Source organism: Ceratotherium simum, chromosome X, assembly GCF_057802395.1.
Source record: "Ceratotherium simum simum isolate JZ-2026a chromosome X, ASM5780239v1, whole genome shotgun sequence".
NCBI classification, from domain to species: domain Eukaryota; kingdom Metazoa; phylum Chordata; class Mammalia; order Perissodactyla; family Rhinocerotidae; genus Ceratotherium; species Ceratotherium simum.
In genome coordinates this window covers 30,864,994-30,887,792 of record NC_141940.1, presented here as the reverse complement: position 1 = coordinate 30,887,792, position 22,799 = coordinate 30,864,994, and the positions used below count along the sequence as shown (strand labels likewise).

The following is a 22,799-nucleotide window of genomic DNA, read 5'->3' as shown; positions in this document are numbered from 1 at the left end:
CCCCTATAACCATCCAAATTTCTGGATCATGAAATCCAAACTTTTAGAAATTATTGATCTAATCCTCCCCTCTCATTTTCTAAATGAGAAAACTGAGGCCCAGAGAGGGAAAGCGTTTGTGACACCGCTCATTAGCAGCACTCCCGCTAGTGAGTATTTATGAAGAGTCAATCTGTTGTATGTGGCATTTAGTGGTGTATCCAAATAGTGTTTATTAAGTGGAAGATGCTGAGGAGACACGTGACTAATTTGTGGGAGGGGAAAAAAGTCTCAACAATATAGATAAAAGCCTCTAGCATTCGGTATCCCAAGGGATAAGGATCTAGCCAGCATTTCGTAGCCTGTTTAGACTCTATAGGCAGTTAATCTCCTTTGTCATCTCCAGTGCCTGTGCAAACAGCAGCTCCTGCCCACATTCAACTAATTGCATTGACTCTTGGTCACTTGGCTTTTATCTTGGGAAGAAAAAGGTCATCTGTATCCACAACAGACTTCTACAAAGAATGAGAAGTGTCTGCCTGCTCATGTGTGAAAGGAATTACACGTTAAAACTGCTTAAAATTTTCTCAGTGGAGATCTTTGGTACAAAACGTGCCCCGCATCTATTTTGTCTGTCTTCTGATATCTGATGGAGGCTCTGTTCATGAGAAAACACAAAACCTTTAAGAAATACTTTGGTCTTGGGAAGTGGGGAGATGATGTGTGTTGTGTTTTATTTGTAGCTATTTCTCTCTATATTTTTAAAATAGATTTTGATGGTTTATATCAGGAAGTTGGGGAAGTTATTTTTCTGGGTGAGTCCCTGGTAGTTTGAACAAATGTGAGCCTATCTTCTTTCTGACCTTAGACGGCCCAGAAGGTGCACAGGACAGCTAAGCAAGTGTGTAGTCGCCTTGGACAATACCGAATGCCCTTTGCCTGGGCTGCCAGGTTTGTACAAGTATAATCCTGACCATTCTATTCACGCTCATTTGTGAAGTTGAAGCCTCTTGTTCTTGCCAGCAGCATTCAGCAGTCTGTTTCTGACAAGCTAGTTATATCTTGGGACACCTGGGATGTGTCTTAGTCCGTTCAGGCTGCTATAACAAATTACTGTAGACTGGGTGGCTTAAACCATGAACATTTATTTCTCACAATTCTCAGGGCTGTAAGTCCAAGATCAGGGTGCCAGCATGGTTGGGTTCTGGTGAGGACTCTCTTCTAGGTTGCAGATAGCTGACTTTTCCTTGTATCCGCACGTGGTGGAAAGAAGGTGGGCTAGCTCGCTGACCTTTTATAAGGGCGCTAATCCCATTCATGAGGGCTCCACCCTCGTGACCTAATCTCACCCCAAAGGCCCCACCTCCTAATATTATCACCTTGGGGGTTAGATTTCAACATATGAACTTTGGGGGGGACACAAACATTCAGCCCATACAGGATATAAGAATTCTTTCTCTTAGAATTTGCTGTGCATCAAAGACCCTTTCATTTCTTCACATGGCTTGCTTCAGGGAAATTTTCTTTGGCTTGGGTTACTGATCTGACTGACACCACTTAATTTTATTATATTTTAAAGCAGAGCTTATTTGCTAAAGTGATGGAATTTTTTTCCAGAAAACCAGAAATTGTAGTGAATTATGTACAATATGCCCACTATTTCAGAATTGGCTGGGTTTATGCTTTGAAAAGCTATCATAGAATAATTCTGGAAAATATACTAAAAATTAGAAGGCAAAGAAGGCAGTTGTTAAGTGCAAGTGTGTAACTAATGAATAGATTTTCTTCATTCCTGATGACAAATTCGGCAAACCCTTTAGGGGTAGTGTATTTGGAAGCGTGTTATCTATACCACATATCTTATGGTAGATTACATGATTTTTTTTCCAAATCTTGCGAGTCTACATACAGTGATGACTTAAAACGTGTCTCTTGCTTATCCCCGCTTTGAAGTACAGGTTCACTGGTTGGTTTGTGGTACAGCCTGTACAGCTCACTGGAACTTCTGGGGAAAGGGCACCATGTTCTGAGTAATTCAATCAATTATGTTCAGTGGGTGCTGGGGAATAGCATAAGGGTAGGAGATTCTAAGTTAATTAACGCTTCTGTCACTATTTATGATCATTTCATTTTTTGGAAGGTCTCAAAATGCATTGTATGTTGGTAGATGAAAGGGCACATTGTCCTTGTTTTGCAGACTGGTAAAAAATGCTAGCCAACATTAGGTGAAATGCAAAGAGTAATGGAGGTTGTTATATTTAGGCATTATAGAAGGTGAAGTATGGCTTGTAAATATAAGGATCCTTAGTGATGCTCCAGCCTGAAAAGTCAATTACTGCTGCTGCTGCTCTTGTTATTATTATTTACAGTTATTAAGTGCTAACTCTGTACAAGGCAGTGGTCTAAGTGCTTAATGTATACCTTCTTAAGAGGTGGGTACTATTATCCCCCTCTTGGAGACAAGGAAATTGAAGCACAGAAGTAAAAATAAGAATCCTTGTCCAGGTTCACACAGCATGTGTGTGAGCAGAGATCAGAACCCACGGCACCTGATTTCGGAGCCTACCTAGACTGCTATGGCTTACTACCCGCCATCAGGCCATAGCAATAGCTGCTCGATGCTGTTTTGCCAGTAGAAAAGTTAATTTAAAAATCTTCAAAGTTAGAAGCTTTGATCCTCAGTTCTCATGAGGAATTATGCTATTTTTTCCTTCCCAAATTGTTTTGGTTGTCAGCAGTAGCAGGAACTCACTCTAAAGGCTTGGCTGGGATACTTAAAAGATGTATAAACCCCTGTTTACTGAAAATAAAGGAAGTATGCTTAGAAGTAGGAACAATGGTTAACGCCTATAACCACATCTTCAGAGGCTCTGCCAGGGGGAATTCTGTTTCTGGCTATAGCTGCTTCCAGTGTGTTGGGTGCTTGTACATTACTTCCATTTTAGCAGGAAAATAGCTGCTTAAAGATGGGAGAAGGGGAGGGGGAGGGAATCATTCAAATTCATATTGGAAATTCTACATACATATTGTGAACTCTCTATGTAAATTGATCTTAAAGATCGAATTTAATTTTTATCAACTTTATTGAAATATACTTTACCTTCGATTAAAATGCACATATTTTATATGTCCAACTTGATGAATTTTCACAAATGTATACAGTCATGTAACTAGCACCTCAGCCAAGGTATAGAACATGTCTCTCACTCCAGAAAGTTTCCTTATATCCCTGTCCAGTTGGCCATCCCACCCCCACCCAGACAACCACGGATCTGATTGTTAGCACTGTAGGTGACTTTTACCTGTTCTAGACCTTCATGTAAAGGGAAGCACGCAGGATGCACTCTTGCATTTGGTTTCTTGTGCTCAGTCTGTTTCTGAGATTCATCCATATTGTGTATATATCAGTTGTTCATTTTGAGTAGTATTCCATTGTATGAATATACCACAATTTGTTTATCCATTCACTTGTTGATGAATATCTGGGTTGTTTCCAGTTTGGGGCTATAACAAATAAACTTGCTATATACGTTCATGTACCACGTGGAAAGATGAATAGGAGAGGAATTGTAGGATCATAGGGTAGATGTATGCTTAACTTCATGAGAACTGCCAAACTATTTTCCAAAGTAGTTTTGCCATTTTATACTCCCACTAGCACTAATTTTGTCTTAATTTATAAATACTTTAGATTTAAAAAAAAAAAACCTTTTGTTGCTCTTTTAGACCCATTTTCAAAGATACTCAAGGCTCCTTGGATCTGGACGGGAGATTTTCTCCTTTGTATAAACAAGACAGTAGCAAGCTTTCAAATGAAGACATTCTCAAGTTGCTTGCAGAATACAAGAAGTAAGTGTGTGGAGTTACTGCAGTTACCCAATGTAATAGATGAATTATAATTTCTTAAAATGATGAATGAGTCATCTAAGGGAGAAACTGAATGCTTAAAGTTTTAAGTTTGAATATAGGGTAACTAACGTGTTTAGTAATCATAAATTTTAAATATAAAATATTCTTATTTTACACCTAGGCCAGAGAAGACCAAATTGCAGATTATTCCTGGGCAGCTAAACATCACAGTAGAATGTGTTCCTATGGATTTATCAAGTAAGAACTCATGTATTGCAAATAAACCTTAAGGGCTATGTTTGAATCTCAGGTTTTTATCTTTTCAATATTTTTCTTGTGGTTTATATGGTGTATTAGTTTTCTAGGGCTTCTATAAGAAAGTATTACAGACTGGGTGGCTTAAGACAATAGAAATTGATTCTTGCATGGTTCCGGAGGCTAGAAGTCAAAATCAAGGTGTCTGCAGGGCTGTGCTGCCTCTGAATGCTCTAAGGAGGGATCATTCCTTGCCTCTTCCTAGCTTCTGGTGGCTCCTGGCTATCCGTGGCAGCCCTTGGTTTGTAGCAGCATCATTTGTTAATGGTGTGATAGCATCACATGGCCATCTTCCCTTTGTGTTCTCACATGGCCTTCTGAGAGCACCAGTCATTGGATTTAGGGCCCACCCTAATCCAGTAGGACCTCATCTTAACTAATTACATCTGCAAAGAGCCTATTTCCAAATAAGGTCACATTCTGAGGTTCTGGAGGACATGAATTTTGGGGGGACACTATTCAACCCAGTACACATGGTGAACAGTTACAGATTAGGAAGTGAATTAAGTTGATTTTATCAGATGCCGTTTCATATATAATATGTGACGATGTGAGTCAGTTTCTGTTCCCTTTTGCCTTGGATAAGTTTCTTCAGTTAAGGGATCAAAAAAGAGGAGAATTTCTTTTCTTGTCTAAAGACATGACTCTAAGATCCCAGAAGAAAAATAGAAGACAGAAAGGACACTTTGCAGGAAATAAAATGAAATGGCTGGTAAATATTTGAAAAATCTTCGATCTCAGTAATAATGCCACTAATACCAATTAAGACAGCAAGATGCTCTTGCTCATCTGTCAGTTTTACAAAAAGGTTTAAAACAAAACTGTCTAATGCTGGCTATGGCCAGGCACCATCACCTATCGTGGATAAGAGTACAATTTGGCAATAGATATTCATAGATGTCCATAACTAAGGCATTCCAACTCTGACGTTCTATCCATCCATTTATTCACTGAATAGCATTTATTGAGTACCTACTAGGTGCTTTAAAATTATGCAGATTAAAATCTAGGAGTGACAGACAATCAACAAGAAAACAAATAAATGAGTAATTTTCCATCTGTGGTTGGGATGGGCTGCTTTAAAAAGCGTGGCCAAGGAAGGCCCACCATGTGGCCCAACCAGCATGTGATAGTTGGGACTGTCCATTCCCCACTGAGGGCATCACGTATGTAAAGACCTTGAGGTGGGAGAAAGCTTGGTTTGTATGAACAGAAAGGAAGCCAGTGTGGCTTTAGTGTAGCGTGTGATGGGAACAAGGGAGAGAGGAGATGAAGAAGGAGAAGCGGGAAGATCACATCATGCGGGGAAGTGTATAGACCATGGTAACTCCTTAAAAGATTGGCTTGTATTCCAAGTGCAATGAGAAGTCACTAAAGCATTGTAAGCGGGGGAGTGGCAATTTACATTGTAAAACATCTAAGAGTATAATGGATTGTTCTTTTCCTAAAGAAATAATTTGAAATGTAGACAGGAGTTTACGCATGAAGATGTTCTTTGCAGTGTTTACATTGGGAGAAAATTAGAAACAACCAGAGTCCAACACCGTCAGAGTGGTTAAGGCAATTATAATACACTGATACCATGAAATTTTATGCAGCCATGAAAAATGATGTTTATAAAGAGTTCGTGGAATAAGACATCAGATAAAATGCCAAAAAAAAAAAAAAGCCAGGGTAAAATTCTATATATACAGTGGGATTTTTGTGTTGTTATATAAAACATACATAGAAAGAAGACTGGAAGAAAATATGCCAAAATATTAACAGTAGTTATTTCTGGGCAGTGGAATGATCACTTGTTTCTGTGTACCTTTTACTTCGTACCTCCAGATGTTCTATTATAAGTATCACTATATTAATCAGAGAAAACCAAACCCAACAAAAAATCCTGTGTCCTCAGGTCCGACTCTCCCTGTGTCTTCCTTCTCCATCACTGTGGCTCTGCAGCAAAGCACAAGCAGTCTTAGAGCCCCTTAATTAGATGAATAACCTTTACCGCAGTGGCTACTTCAATAACATATGGTTCTAGACTATTCAGAGACTTTGTGTTTTTCGTGTTCAGGAGTATTGAGTTTATTATTGGTAGCACGTCATAAGATCTGTAGTTTCAAAAGGCTTCCATTATTTCTTAGGTGAAAATTTGCACCTGCACCAAGTTAACTTTTAAAAAGTGACTAGCCATGAGCTAATTGGAGGCATAAATTTACTGTTATTTCCCTGATACCAATAAAAACTTACAGTGAAGGCTAAATTGCAGCCACAGGAGGAAAAATGTAATGGATTTCTTTGCAGAGTTTAAATTTGTCAAAATTGTGATGTGTTATATTTGGAAAATCACTCTACTCTACATTGAGAATGAAATAGCAATCCACGTCTGGGTTAAAGGGTTCCACTAAAATCAACATCAGGCTACTCCATCTTGTCCTTTTGGGTTCTTAAAGTGGTTGTATGACTTTTTGTCAATCACTAAGAATTCTGTTAGATCACTCTTGGAGAACACAATCCATGTATATTTTTTTAAATGCAGGAATGTGTTAATGATTGTTAAATTGTATTATCGTTGACTATTCTTTTTTCTTGCTATAGATTGTATTACTTCTTCATATGTGCCCTTGAAGCCTTTTGAAAAGAATTGTCAAAATATTACTGTGGAGGTTGAAGAGTTTGTTCCAGAAATGACAAAATATTGTTATCCGTTTACTATTTACAAAAACCATCTGTATGTATATCCCTTGCAATTAAAATACGATAGCCAGAAAACATTTGCCAAGGTAAACAGTGTAAACTATACATTTTGGAGTATAAAATGTTATTTATAATCTTCTTGTTTTGAGATTCATATTGAATGATTAATCATTTTAGGCGAGGAACATTGCAGTCTGTGTGGAATTCCGAGATTCGGATGAAAGTGATGCTAGCGCTCTAAAGGTTTGTTTATGATATTCATAAGCGTACATTTTTAGTGGAGAGAGAGATTTTGATACTTGGTAGTTTCATACGCTAAGTTTAATTTGTTTAGATGTCGAAAAGAAAATGTACCAAGCGTACATTTTTAGTGGAGAGAGAGATTTTGATACTTGGTAGTTTCATATGCTAAGTTTAATTTGTTTAAATGTCGAAAAGAAAATGTAGCAAAGTGATAAATGTAATATTGTCTTTTCTACTCTTACACATTAACTATAAGAATTAAATATTAAGAAATGACAAAATGAGGTAGGAGCATATATAGCTTTAAAAATGGGTAAGTTTCATATACCAGAGTTTTGCCTTTGCCCCACTTTATTTTGCATTGCTCCGATGCCCAATCACAAGGTCATTTTCTCCTGTGGCCTGGTGGTTTATAATGGTACCATCAGGGGAGTATAAACTCCTTTCTCCTTGAAACCTGAATGGGCTTTGAGCTGACAGAAGCACAGCATGACTGCTTTGATCTGAGATATGACTTGTACTCAGTGACTGGCCAAATGGTGCCTCCAAACTTGGATTAGTGATCTCTGAAAAGCAGAGACTCAGTATTAGCTGATACAGCAATCCTTAAACATCTGTCACTTCATAGTGTCTTTACATTTTTACTCTTTAATAGCTGGTTTTTACTTTTTGCTCTTTAGCCCGTTAATCAGAGTCCTGAAAGAAGTCAGAACATCTAGCCATCACACAGTGTTTATCTGGCTCCCCACTTCTCTAGCTTGAGCCTAAATCAGACAGATGGATGGCTGGTCTTCCACTCAAACCACCTAGGGAAAGAGGCTGGAATGCCCCTAAGTCATTGAATGTGTAATAGCCCCTACCTTTGAAAAGAGATTTTTTTTCCACTGAGAAAACTAAGTGAACGTAAGGATTAGCTGGCTCAAATTAGGTATATTTTCTCTGATTCTCCCTTTAGTGGAGATGAGAATAACTGTTCCTTTTCCCCCATGCAATATCCTTTTGTATACTTAAAGATTCTTAGGTTACCTCTCCACAGTTCCTGCAAACTGCCTTCAGGACCGTATTTAAGGAAAGTTGGCTGTGCACACACATGAAGTCTCAGTTTCATCTCAGCTGGCCTAGAGGCTGGCTCTGAAGTAAGCGAGGGAGGCAATTGGTACCTTGGCATGCTGGCTCCAAATTCATCCTGGAGCTTATTAGGCCTCTGGAAGTGAAAAACTCACACTAGAAATGAAATCGGATCTTTCCATGGAGCCATAGAAAGCCTTACATTTATTTTATTGGTATAACAGAAAGCCAGTGGCTCTTAAAATGTGGCTCGTAAAGTGAGAGAACAGTAAGTCTGTCTGTGGCCTAATGGACTTTCAATTTTTAATTCCTTTAGGCTAGGAATGTGTCTGTTGGTTGGTTGGTTTGTTTTAACTCCTCATCTTGCCCACTGCACAACGAAAATGCGGCAAATGTTGCCGACTGGCTGAGGGAGAGCTTCTCATATTAAAAAATGCAAGTAGCATGAGAGAAGTAAACTTTACAGGCCTGGTTGGAGACTGTTTCCCTTCCATATGATTAGAAGCATTCAGCTTTTTACTGTCAACTGGTTTGAAATTGCATTTCTTGGGTGATGGAAATTTAGAAGCATCTGTGCAGCCAAGTTAGGCGATGTCTGGGGTGGTGTCTGGAGTGAGTGTGAATGATTCAGAATTTACAGGCTCATGGTGAGAGCGGGTGAGCTTGGCCGTGACCCTGTGCTCACAGATGCCGCTAACTGTATATGGTTCCATAGCATCGTGTTTAAAGACCTGCACTGAGTGGTGACTCTGTTTTCCTTCTTTTGCAGTGCATTTATGGAAAACCTGCAGGGTCTGTTTTTACCATAAATGCTTATGCTGTTGTCTCGCATCACAACCAAAATCCAGAGTTCTATGATGAGGTAAAAACACATTCTCATGTTTATCAAATGCAGTGGTTGCTCTTCTTTTTCTCTTTGAGTCATTTCCATCATTTTATTTGCACTTTCAATCCCTAAATGTTTTGTTCCATGAAAATAGAAAATGTCTCATTAAAACAAAGGGCCCCTGCCTTCTTGGTGCCCTTTGACGACAGTGGGAGATTTGCCCACAAGTTGAAGGGGCACTCTGGCATGCGATAACAATGTAGGAAACAGACTCCAGACTGAAACTAGGATTCTAGCCCTGGCCTTGGCAACAACTGACTCTGTGACCTTAAGCAAGTCACTTCCCCTTTCTGAGTCTCCATTTCTTTAGCTTTAAAATAAGAAATTCAGAAGAGATTTTCTGAAGGCCCGTCTAGTTATTTCCTATTGTGGTTCCACAGCCTATACTTACAGAGAGGGTGCAGCCTCTTTGTAAGTGAAATGCTTCAAGAGACACAGCAGCACAGCTGGGCCACCAGAATCCCACTGGCTGTGTTAAATGCCTCAGTGAAACGTAGATAAAGGGGTGTGGGGTGTGCTCCTGGTTTCTGTGCTCCCTTCCTCAGTCTACCTCTTTGACCCTGTCTCTGCCTTTCTTTCCTTCTTCCTGCTTCTCTATCTCTACATCCCAGTGTCTCGTTTAGTGTCTCTGTCACAGCGTCTTCTAGTCTCTATATATCTGGCTTATCCAAATCTGCAGACTGCTTTTGATTCCCACGTGTCTCCATGGAACCTGGATGTGAAGCCCAGGCCAGAAGCTCTGCTGTTTCTGTTTCTCAGGCCTCGTCTCTCCATTCCTGGCTTTGTCTGAAACCATCCCCCCACTGTCATGATTTTCCCAGGTCCCCATACTGTCATATGGAGGCTTTATACCCCAGCCTTAGGCCTTGCTCATTGCTTTCTCAATCCAGTGCCCCTAGTTGCGCAGGGGATGGGGAGGTGGTGCCTTGCGTTCTTGCCACCCAGGGAGAGAGTATGCCTATATTTATGTGCAGCAGAGCATTAGATACCCAGATGGTCTGGATGCTGTGAATAGGCATGCTCCGTGATGAAATATACCTACAACAGAAATTAGTTATAACACCGAAACCATGGCTTATGTGAATGATAATTAGGCCAGATGTCCATCGCCAAGCTGTTTAATATGTCCCTCTCTATAACCAATGCCAGTCACTACAGAAAGCTTGATCATGTAGTAAGTAATCCACATTATCTTTAGGATGCCAGAAATAGACAAGCTTTTCAATCATTCACTATATATTGACCAGGAGAGTGAGTGAGTGTGTGTGTGTTTGCATGTGTTCCTGTGCAGGTGCATGCGTGTGTGTTAAATCAATTAAGTCTGTAATGTGTCTCCTACATACTTCCAGGAGGCATTATAAATGTTCAGTTGGATTCTGATTGGAAAATTATTTGAGATGGTTGTATGGAAGTATTAATTTTTTAGGATTAAATTAATGTGTCGGGGTGAGAATTTTTATTTCTTCATTCAAGAGTAAAGCTGTGTTTTTTTCCTCAAGAAACTTATATGAACTGTAATTTGTGCATACCATAATACCATACTGACCTTTGGCACATTTATTTGTAAAGGCTTATATATTTTTTTCATGCAAGGGAGAGGGCAATGACTTAGGAAAAATTAGCCTTTCAAATTCAGTGCACAGTTTAGATAGATTGCATTCACTGGCTCAGATTGAGTTACATAGTATCCCTGGGCTGGAGGATGTGGTTTTGAGCCAGTGTTTGAGAAAATCCTGCTGCAAAGTTGAATCCAGCAGAATCCGCTGGTCTCTCCAGCAAAAGTAATAAATCAGCCCTCACAACCCAGGAGAATGTTGTTGTCAAACTGAAACTGACCAGAAAAGCATTTGGAATATATTTAAATGATATCTAGTATTTGACCCCTAAGTATGTCATTGGGAAAGTATGATGATACTGAACCAAGGTCTGACTGTCCAGCTGGACAATGAAAACAAAGCGAAACAAAGTGCTATGTGTAATTTTGCTGTCATTTCAGATTAAAATTGAGCTTCCCATTCACCTGCATCAAAAACATCATTTGCTTTTCACTTTTTATCATGTAAGTTGTGAAATTAGCACAAAGGGAACAACCAAAAAGCAGGACACAGTTGAAACGCCAGGTACGTGTGCTCTTTAAATGTCTCTCTATGGCTATTGAAAATGGAATTGTCTAGGATTTAACCTCTTTTCATTAAACTACAGACCACTTCTTCCCCTCATCAAAAAGTACATTTCTGAGTTAAAAAGTTCATTGGTAAAAGATGAATTATATGTTCATTTCATCATCATTTCTACCAAATGTCATGTCCAAATGCTGGCCGGTGCACTTGGACTACTACAAGCAACATGAAGTAATGTTGCCCTTCTCAGAGAGAAACACGTATTGTGCTGCAATATTTTTGTTATTTCTTTTATATAGAATGACCCAGCAACCAGAATTTTCCAGTTCTGCTCACTAAGGAAGAAGGAAGTAAGCCCAGAGCCAGGGCCGTTTTTGAGCCTGAGGGAGATTAGGGGTCACCTGGTTCTAGTGAGAAGAGAAGAGATTTAACAAACTCGAATAAGCTTTGGTTAGTGAAGTCCCAGTCCTGGTCCCCTTCAGCAAGGCTTTAGGTAAACCACTGGGAAGCATCCTTAGAAGAACATAGAAGGCCTTATGAACATGGCCTGTCACACACATGTCCTGGGATTCAGATCCAAGCTAGCCTGGATCAATCTTAAATTCATTCATTTATTCATTCATTCAGCAAATATGTCTGCATATTTATTATGTACAAAATATTATAGTAGGTACCATGGAGAATCCAGTGGAGAATCACACATAGATCTCATCTTAAGTGAGCAGATGATCTAGTAAGGAAAGAGACCTATGTAGACAACGATAATACAAGACAGAAAGTAGTAGTTACCAAGAAAGTGGCACCATGAGCTCAGAGCAGAGTGAGTTATTACTTAGCTGGTAGAGGAACAAGTGGCTGGGAATCAGGGAAGCCTTCCAGGAAGAGATCGTGTTTGGGTGAGGCCTTAAAGGGCAGGGTAGAGTTTGATAATGCAATGATGGCAGGAAGGTGGAGGATTCCAGGATAAAGGAACAGCTTGTACAGAGGCAGAGTATTGAGGGATATAGACAGGGAACCCAAGTCGTTCAATATGACTGAAGCACAGGGTGCTGAGAGAGGACTCACAGGAGGTCAGGTTGAAAAGGAGGCAGCAGATCGTGGAAAGCCTGTAACGCCAGGCTGTGGATTTGATTTCATTCTATCACCAATAAGGAAATATTGAAGGGTTATAAACACCAGTAAGAGCTGTTTTGCAGGAAATCCAATCAGGTAGCAATATAATGGGGGAGGTGAGTTGGAGCAGGAAGAAGGAAGGAAGGGAGAAACACCAGTTAGGGGGCTATTTCAAAAGTCCAGGAAAGAAAGCGGGCCACACGATGGCAGCAGCAGGGGGACGGAGAAAAAGGGAATTGCAGGAGAAGAATATATTGGCCTTGGCAAATGATTGGCTGCTAGAGAGATGATTCAAAGTTAGCACTGAGGTTTCAAAACTGGAAAGAAGGTATTGCCAAGTAGCAGAATTGTGGGTAGTGTGGTCCTGTTCTCTATCCCTATAGAAAGTGCAGTTCACCCGTTCAGGGGAGGGACCTCGAGGGTTGAGAAGTCTGGCAGAACAGTGAGAACCCATGAGACTGCACCTCCTGAGAGACAAACGACTATTTCCTTATCCAAATCCCAGACAGAAGTGGGCAGGTTGCTCAGTGGAGCAGGAGATGGTTATTCTTTGTGCCACTCATCACTTTTAACTGTCCATCCTGTAAGTGGCTTCACACCTTTGAGCTAGATGGTGTGTGCTTGACATTGTACCTTCATAGCTTCCAAGTGTTCTGTATGAGTGTTGACTGAGAGACACCCTTGGCCATGCTCTGATTAATTCACAGTGCAAAAATGTTGGCCTCGGCAATTCCAGAGCCAGAAAGTAGATTAGTGGTTGTCAGGGACTCCGGGAAAGAGGAAATAGGGAGTGACTTCTAAGGGGTATGGTGTTTCTTTTTGAGGTGATGAAAAAGTTCTGGAATTAGTGGCAATGGATGCACAGCTCTGTGAACATACTAAAAACCATTGAATTGTACACTTTAAATAGATGAATTGTGTGTTGTCTGAATTATATCTCAATAAAAATTTCTATGAGAAAAGAATGTTGCCTAAGAACAAGAAATATATTTTCTTATTTTCTGGACTGGAAACCTTTGTCATTTGTCTGATTTTCAGTTTAACTACTTTGACAGAGTCCTTTTGAATGGTTCTTCTGCTCATGTTACTTTCCTCTGCTTTTTATAAAAGGAGATCTCTGGGTAAACCATTTTTGAAGTTGTACTAGTAAAGATGCCCTTAAGGCGTATTTCGGAGTCTGAGAAAGTCATTTAGTCTACTTAGAGAAAGCAACATATTAGTTTTCTTTTAAGAATTAAAGCATTTGCCAAATTAAACACTTGAATGAAAACATTCTAACCAGATTTGTGTTGACTTCTGTGTTCACAGTATAAATACACGCATACACACACACTCACGCGAAGAATTTTAAAGAATCAGAAAGCAGTGGCTTTAAAAAGTGCTCTCCAGCCAACACCCTCTCTCATATGCCAAAACTCAGTCCAGAGCAAGCTTTTTTACAGCTGAGTTATAAACACTTGAAGCCCAGAGTAATCTCTATAATGGAAATACTGACACTGCTCAACTTGAGCAACACAGATGGCTCTGGCTTTTTTAGCTCTAACATGATGAGTTTTCTAATAGAAAGCCAAGGGGCTCTTTTGGGTAGAACTATTAAGAAATGTAGAGACTGGGGAAAATCTCTCAGTGGATTCAAGTTGTAAACACTATGCCCTGGCTGCATTCTCCTGCTATACCTCTTCCTTCTATAATCTGGAAAACTGCGTAACTAAATACTGCCTTGTATACATATGGAATGTAACCTTGACTCGTGACCTTAATCTTCCATAGTAGTCCCTTCCCTAGGGTTGCTATAAGGAATTTTGGAACGTGGTGATTGCTGTCTGAGATAGTCTCAGATATGAAACTCTGCACTCTCAGGAGGAATGAGAGAGATCTGAATCTTTAAAAAAATAAGTCTACCAAAAATTATCTCCCAAAGTGTAAAGATAATGAGATTGATGCACTTTTCAAGTTTTAAAGTGTTTTCATACATTGTCTCACTTTGGTCTCTCAATAACTCTTATCAGATGGAAAGCCTGTGTGTTGGCGTTCCCATTTTTCTAGTCAAGGAAATAGAATAAATAACCTGTTAGTGGCCAGGCTGGGATTAGGAAGCGATCCAAACTCATTGTTCTTCCCCCGTGCTCAGATGCCCAACACCTGGACTTCCTCATGCGGACCTCCGGAAACAGCACCACCCTGCTCCCCAGCACTCAGACATTTGTGTAGCTAATTGCAGTTGCAATTTCATTTCTCATGGTTCGTTATTGTCTTGGCAGTTGGCTTTGCCTGGGTACCTTTGCTGAAGGATGGTAGAATCATCACATTTGAGCAGCAGCTGCCAGTTTCAGCCAATCTTCCCCCAGGCTACTTGAATCTGAATGATGCAGAATCAAGAAGGGTAGGAAAATATCCGCATTTGTTGAAGTAATCATGATTAAATGTTTAAAAAATAGCATTCTGTTGGCCTCGTTGATAGTTTGGTCTAGTTGGTAGCTACTCAAAGTGTGGTCTGAGGACTGGTGCTGGTCCCCAACAAAGACAAGTATGGGAAAGGGTGTTTAGAAACCTTTGTAACAGTTTGACAAAGTAACCTCATGTCTGTTGATTCTAATAACAATTTTAAAAACAGGGGCTCGGAATTTGTGTGTCTTTTAAAGATTTTATTTATTTATTTTTTCCCCCAAAGCCCCAGTAGATAGTTGTATGTCATAGCTGCACATCCTTCTAGTTGCTGTATGTGGGACGCAGCCTCAGCATGGCCGGAGAAGCGGTGCGTCGGTGCGCGCCCGGGATCCAAACCCGGGCCGCCAGCAGCGGAGCGCGTGCACTTAACCGCTAAGCCATGGGGCCGGCCCTTGTGTGTCTTTTAAAACAATCCATTTATTTAGTAATTCATTTTTGTTGTAATTTATGAAAATATCAGCCTGCAAAGGATTGGAAATTCAGAATGATTTAGGATACATTTATTCCAAAGGCAAGTGATCTTCTCCAATAATTCCCTAGGTGTGAGACTGACACATTGGTTTCTGGAAAAAAACTGTTGAAATGCATAAAAGTGTTATATGTTGCTCATCTCTGCATCACTATGTTACAGAAACTCAGTCTGTATTTTCTGTTCACAGCAATCTAATGTGGATATTAAGTGGGTAGATGGTGCAAAGCCTTTGTTGAAGATTAAAAGCCACTTAGAGTCTACCATTTACACTCAAGTAAGTTGCATCGTTGGAATTTTGTCAATTTTAATACTCGAGTATATTTCTTGATTAATATAGACTATTCAATATCTACTGCCTTAAAGAAGTTGTGGCCTGAAAGACTTTCTCATTAATAATAACATCACTCCTAATAATAGCTCAAATTTTATAATTCTTCTCAAATTACAAAATCCCTTTATTCCTATTAACTGATTTGAGCCTCACAAAACTCTGAAAGGAATGTGGAGGCTAATTATCATCATTTTTAAAAAAACAAATTTTATTTTTTTGAACAGTTTTAGATTTACAGAAAAATTGTGAGGATAGTACAGAGAGTTCCCATATACCCTGTACCTAGTTTCCCCTATTATTAACATCTTACATTAGTATGGCACATTGGTTACAATTAATGAACCAATATTGATACATAATAATTAACTAAGGTCTGTACTTTATTCAGATTTCCTTAGTTTTCTCCTGTGAATGCCCTTTTTCTGTTCCAGGATTCTATCCAGGATAACATATTACATTTAGTTGTCACATCTCCTTAGACTCTTCTTGGCTGTTACAAGTTCTCAGACTTCCATTGTTTTTGATGACCTTGTCAGTTTTCAGGAGTACTTGTATTTTGTAGGATGCTCCTCTATTGGAAATTGTCTGATGTTTTTCTCATGGTAAGACTCGAGTTGAACACAGAAATTTGAAGTCAGTGGATCATGGATGGCTACTACAGTTTACTCTTAGCCTCAGCATTCATGAAATCAAATGTCTGTAGGAAGCCTCAAGCACCGTTTGAAAAATCATGCTCCTTAGTGTGGCCTACAAGGTCCTTTTCAGTTCCCCCTGCCCGCCTTACCATTTTATAGATGAAGAAACTGAGGCTTGATCAGGTTAGATGACTTACCCAAGGTCACACAGGTAATAATTAGAGGAAACAGGTCAAAATTCAAATTTCATTATTCCAATTCCTGATATAGTCCATGCTGTTCCCCAAATCAGTGTATATGGATTCCATACAGGACAGCTGGACACTTGTCGGTGAGGTGCCATGGTAAATTGGGCTCTGAACGCCTGAGACTTTTGTTCTGGTAACTCCCTCCTGCTACCTTTTCTTCATCTGTTCAGACCTCTATTCCTGCCCATTTCATTAAAATGTAGAAGCAGCCCAACTTCACTAGTCAAAAAAGGACTTAAATGAATGTTTGGCTAGTTAGGCATAAAGTGTGGCCTACCCAGTTTGCTGAGGTCCATGCTGAATGTGCCTGGTTTTGCCGCTATGTGTGACGGTCAAGAGGACTATGGGACATGGACACATGTTGGTAGCTGCACTTGCCGAGTCTGGGCATTAGAATACCCGGATAAATAGGTTTGCAGGATGTGGGAGGAGGGAGAGGTAGAGCCTGTGTTTGAGGGTAATGAATCAAATTTCATATGGTTCTGTCCATCTGTTTTTCAGGATCTGCATGTACATAAATTCTTCCATCATTGCCAGCTGATTCAGTCCGGCTCCAAAGAAGCTCCAGGAGAGCTCATTAAATATTTAAAGGTAAATGAATGGCAGCTTTCTGCGAAAGGTTTGTTTTTCATGTCTTTCTGTTGCCACGTTTTGATGTGTGGGGAAAAAAAAATCAAACTAACGCTTTAAAATACTTTTGACTGCATATCCTCAAGAGACCACTTTGTATTATGTACTTTTCCATCAAGTAGCAGTTTAAAAGCAGACAGCAGAGTTGCTACATTAGGGAGAAAATGTTATAGCCAGAATTTGATGGCATATTTTTGAAAATCTCATGAAAATGTTTATTTCAGCTCCATAAATTGATTTTTCAGATCTTTTCTCTTCCTGCTGACTGCCCAGTAAAGGTGCAGAATACTATGGGGAAGGGCCAGGAGAAAGGAAATCACTTTTGCTTGGAATAAAATGTGAAATGATTCCTGTGTCCCTGGGTAAAAGATTATCAAAAGGGTCAACTAAAGAGAGAAAAACCTAGTTTTGGCATGTTGCATAGGAGAGTCTTAAGAAACACCATATTTTATCAAACGTGTTGAGAATCCAAGACTCTGTTTATTTCCTGACATGGTAGGACTGCAGTCATCTCGCAGGACCTAACTGACGGTGACTGTTCCTTTGCTTGCTCCTTTAGTAGGTCAGCCATGGCAAGTCTGAGGAATGTTGATTTTTAAATGAAGCCTCTACAGGATTTCCCTTTGGACATATGTTATTACTTAATGATATTCTCAGGAAACAAAAGTGTTCATTTCTTTCAGAGAAATAGTAGGACATGAGATAACATGTATGGGTTCTAGAATCACACATTGAGTTTGTGTCCCAGATCTGTCACTTAACTAGCTCTGGGATTGACCTTGGGCCAGTTACTTAACTTCTCCAAGCCTTTGTTTCTTCCTCTGTCACATAAGGATAACAGTAACGCCAATTTATAGGGTAGTTGTGAGGCTTAATGAGATAGATTATCTGCTGTGTAGTAATCATTCATTCTATACTTTTATGGCCCAGGCATCGTTCTAAGCATTGGGAATATAAGTGAAGAAAAAAAACAATATCGCTGTTGTCAGTGAGCTTGCTTTCTTGTAGAGGCAGATGGACAATAAACAAATAAATGAATAAATATATCTATGCCATGTCAGGTGGTAATAAGTGCTGTAAAGAAAACCAAAACAGGGCCGGCCCCGTGGCTTAGCGGTTAAGTGTGCACGCTCCACTGCTGGCGGCCCGGGTTCGGATCCCGGGCGCTCACGGACGCACCGCTTCTCCAGCCATGCTGAGGCCGCGTCCCACATACAGCAACTAGAAGGATGTGCAGCTATGACCTACAACTATCTGCTGGGGCTTTGGGGGAAAAATAAATAAATAAGATTAAAAAAAAAAAAAAGAAAAGAAAACCAAAACATAGTGAAGGGGAATAAGGAGTGATAAGGGATTCCTCTTTTAGATAAAGTGGTCAGAGGAGATCTCTCTGGTAAAGTGACATTTGACAGAGACGTAAAGGAAATGAGGGCGCCAGCTATGTGGATTTTGGGGGGAGAGCTGGGAACAGCAAGTGCAAAGGCCCTGAGGAACTTGCATGGTACATTGAGGAGCAGCAGGAATTCCAGTGAGGCAGGTACACAGAGTGATAGGTCACCACATTGGAAAGGGAGCTGGGGTGCTAGTCGGGTAAGGCCTCATGAGCCATCGTGAGGAGTTTGAAATGTACCTCGAATGAGATGGGAAGCATTGCAGGGCTTTGAACAGAGGAGTAACTTTGGTTTTTAAGTATCATTCTGCCTCCTGTGTAGAAAATATACTGTTGGAAGGGTAGAAGCAGGGAGATAGTCAATAAATGGTCACTACTGTTCTTAATTATCATTGAGAGATATACTAGTCATCTAACTTTCAAATCCTTTCCTTGGGTAATGTCTAGAACTCCAGCTCTATGTATGAGTGCTTTGTCTGTTAAGATCTTTGGACTTTTCTTCCAGGAAGCTTTGTAAAAGTTTTAAAAGAATGGAATGAAGCAGAACATCATTTTCTTGTACTGGTATTCTTAAAATGGAAAAAAAGAAAGTACTCATATTTGTGTCTTAAGGGTGTGGAATTTCTGATATTTGTGACCTGTGCTCGCCCTCTAGTGGCAGTGAGTGAAATGCCATGTGATTACAGAAATAGCCAAATTCCTGTATGGAATGTTAGTGCTGAAAGGGGTTCTAGAGATTTTTTTCACAGATGAGAAATTGAAGCCTGAGTAGAGGTGACTTGCCTGTGGCCATTCAGCTGGTTAGTAGCAGAGATGAGTCGAGCCTGTGACGTGTCTCTTGATTCCTAGTCCCATGTTCTTTCTACCAAACCTTGCCGTCTATTGTCCCTGTAAATGACATTGATTTGTCGGTTCATTTAACATCTACATGTTGAGCTCTTAATGATGTATTTAATATTTTCCTAGATGCTATGGGGCTTGTAGAGGAGAATAATTTAGGGTCATTGTCCATAGGGATCTTACAACCACTTGGAGAGACAAGATACAGATAAGTCAAGTGACAGTTATATAAGTCAGCAGTACAAATGATAGCCCAAAGCAATATGTGATTAAATGTCAAATGTGTGATACACGGTGTAAGTGCTAAGAGTTCAGTAAACTGAGGAACCACTGTGACTAGAGGGCTCCCATCTTTATCTTACCCTTTGGTTCCTTATTTTATTCATTTATTCAGTCATTCCCCACGTATTTATTGAGCACCTACTATGGGCCAGATATTATATTGGGTGCCAGGAGTATAATGGGGAACAATTCAAACAGCATACCTGCTCTAGTTGGGGTAGAGAGATTACAATTGAGTAAGTCATTTTAGATAGAGGTGAGGGCTGTGAAGAAAATAAAACAGGTCAACGGGATCTAACATGACCAGGAGTGCATTCTAGATAGAGTTGTCAGGGAAGGCCTGTCTGAGGAGATGACGTTTCAAGCCAAAAAGAAACTGAGACGAATGAGACGAAGACGACCACAGGAGTTAAAGCTGTGTAAAAGGATAGCAGGATGTTGCAGCAGGTATGAACACTTTGTGGTGGCATGTTTGAAGGACAGAAAAAAAGAAAAGACAGTGTAGAGCTCAGTGAGCAGCGAGGGGGGAGGATGGCATGTGAGTTTGGAGAGATAGGCAGGGCACATGCAGGCAAGGGAAGCCCTTGACAGCCTTTTGTGGTGGTTTGTTTTGTTTTTAACAAAGGGAAAATGATATTATCAAATTTGCCTTTCAAAAAGAACACTCTGGGGGCCGGCCGGTTGGCTTAGCGGTTGGGTGCGCGCGCTCCGCTGCTGATGGCCCGGGTTCGGATCCCGGGCGCGCACCGACGCACCGCTTGTCTGGCCATGCTGAGGCCGCGTCCCACATACAGCAACTAGAAGGATGTGCAGCCATTATATACAACTATCTACTGGGGCTTTGGGGGAATAAAAGGAGGAGGATTGGCAATAGATGTTAGCTCAGGGCTGGTCTTCCTCAGCAAAAAGAGGAGGATTGGCATGGATGTTAGCTCAGGGCTGATCTTCCTCACACACACACAAAAAAAGAACACTCTGGCTGCCGTGTTGAGAATAAATTATAGAGGAGCAATACTGGTGCAGGGAGATCAGTTCTGCATGGAAGGCCCATCTCTCTTTTCTACGTGACATTATCCTATTTATCTTTTAACCTTCCTCCTCTCTGAAGACTTATTGGACATTCCCTGCCCACTTGCAGAGTCAGTTGCTTCTTCCTTTGTGCGTGTTATATATACCACTGTGGTACTATTTACCTCTGGTATTGCTGTGATTTAGTTCCATGTCTTTTTTCCCTCATAGTCTGTGCACTGCTTAATGGTAGGGACCACGTTTTTTTAAATGTGTTTGGCAATTGGAAGTTCATTCAATATGTCTTTGTTGAATGAGTGAACGAATGGCTTCACTGAAGTGGGGGTTTGAAGTTGACTTGGAAGAGTGGCTAGGATTTGGCTAAAAACTGAGAACAAAGGCACAAAAGCAGAAATGTATATGATATATTCAAGGAGCAGTCAAGACACCAGCTTGGCCTTGTGAAGAATGATGAGTGTTAAGGCTAAAAACGTAGGTTGGGTTTTAAGTAACTTGGACTTGATACCCTAGGTCAGAGTTTTTCAACCTTTGTACTAGTGACATTTTGGGCAGGATAATTCTTTGTTGTAAGTGGCTGTCCTGTGCATTGTAGGATGTTGAGCAGCATCACTGGCCTCTACCCACTAGATGTCAGTAGCACCCCCCAGTTGTGACAACGCAAAATGTCTCCAGACATTGCTGGATGTCCTGGGCGGGGAGTGGTGGGTAAAGTGGCTCCTGGTTGAGAACCACTGCCTTAGGTAATAGGAAGGTATAAAAAAAATCTTGGCAGGAGGTGGTCTGATGTAACCAGTATTTGAGGAATAATAATTTGGAAATGAGAATTGGACGTATTGGGGGTAAGGAGAAACTGTACAGAGACCTGCTAAAAAATTATTAGACTATTTTGGTTGTAGGTTAGAGGGTCCTGAAAAGAGGTGATGGCAGTAAGGATGGAAGAGAGGGGGCAAAAGGAAGGAAAAACTTGAAGGATAGACCATGGGTTCTTTGAGCTTGACATCTTGCGTTATGCATCTGATTGAAGAGATTACTGTTGAGATGATTCAGGTATAGATTTTTTTTTTAATAATTTTATTTATTTATTTTTTTTCCCCCAAAGCCCCAGTAGATAGCTGTACATCATAGTTGCACATCCTTCTAGTTGCTGTATGTGGGACGCGGCCTCAGCATGGCGGGAGAAACGGTGCGTCGGTGCGCGCCCGGGATCTGAACCCGGGCTGCCAGCAGCGGAGCGTGCGCACTTAACTGCTAAGCCACAGGGCCAGCCCAGGTATAGATGTTAATGGTGAGAGGAAGGATGGAAAGATGGAGCAAAAGTAAGGGAGCCTATGAAAGATAAACATTGAGTTCCTTATTACAGAGACTTGTCTCCTCCATCTCTATTTCCCATAGCACTAAACATTGAATTGATGTAGAAGGTGCTCAGTGGGGTTTGTTTTCTTTTTTTGGTGGGCTGGTTGATTCAATGAGTGAGCGAATGCGTGAGTGAATGAATGAATATGGAGGGAAAGGAAGGAAGAAGAAAGAAATTTTACAAATTTTGCTGCTTGCATCATTTCTATGTAAATATGAACATATTTCTTCTTTTTGATGTTAACACACCTTCTCACTAGAGACAGAATGTTAGCACTTTGAAGAAATGTATTATGAGGATGTCAGAATGCAGAACTGCCTCAGTTTTGTAGATGGTGCCAGTGTAAAGCCAATTATATATAGAAACACACTTTCCTGAAGCCCACTTAACTTCTCACCAGATTAACTGATGGCCCACGTTTCCCTGTAAAACACACTGAATGCTGGGGGCTAGTATGCCAGTCTCCAGTACCTCCAAACATGTCCGCCCCCTCCTCAATTGAATGTTGGTTTACCAAGAGTCACTTGTCTTTATTCCAAACCTTGTTTATCCCAGTTATACTAGTTATCTTCAGAAAAGCATTTAATATCAAATCAACTAGGGCCGGCCCCGTGGCTTAGCGGTTAAGTGCACGTGCTCCGCTACTGGCAGCCCGGGTTCGGATCCCGGACGCGCACCAACGCACCGCTTCTCCGGCCATGCTGAGGCCACGTCCCACATACAGCAACTAGAAGGATGTGCAACTATGACATACAACTATCTACTGGGGCTTTGGGGGAAAAAAGAAAAAAGGAGGAGGATTGGCAATAGATGTTAGCTCAGAGCTGGTCTTCCTCAGCAAAAAGAGGAGGATTGGCATGGATGTTAGCTCAGGGCTGATCT

At 40.6% G+C, this 22,799-nt stretch overlaps 1 protein-coding gene across 2 annotated transcripts in view; it reads left to right on the top strand.

The window, feature by feature from the left end:
• DOCK11 (dedicator of cytokinesis 11) overlaps positions 1 to 22,799 on the top strand; it is a 170,909-nt gene that overhangs the window by 72,104 nt on the left and 76,006 nt on the right. For both annotated transcript variants that reach the window (XM_004442252.3, XM_087427695.1), the window contains exons 14-23: positions 848 to 930; positions 3,706 to 3,828; positions 4,010 to 4,086; positions 6,730 to 6,914; positions 7,006 to 7,071; positions 8,909 to 9,001; positions 11,022 to 11,145; positions 14,520 to 14,641; positions 15,366 to 15,452; positions 16,894 to 16,983. In XM_004442252.3, the coding sequence (XP_004442309.1) occupies positions 848 to 930; positions 3,706 to 3,828; positions 4,010 to 4,086; positions 6,730 to 6,914; positions 7,006 to 7,071; positions 8,909 to 9,001; positions 11,022 to 11,145; positions 14,520 to 14,641; positions 15,366 to 15,452; positions 16,894 to 16,983 (1,050 nt within the window). The remainder of the gene's footprint in view (positions 1 to 847; positions 931 to 3,705; positions 3,829 to 4,009; positions 4,087 to 6,729; positions 6,915 to 7,005; positions 7,072 to 8,908; positions 9,002 to 11,021; positions 11,146 to 14,519; positions 14,642 to 15,365; positions 15,453 to 16,893; positions 16,984 to 22,799) is intronic.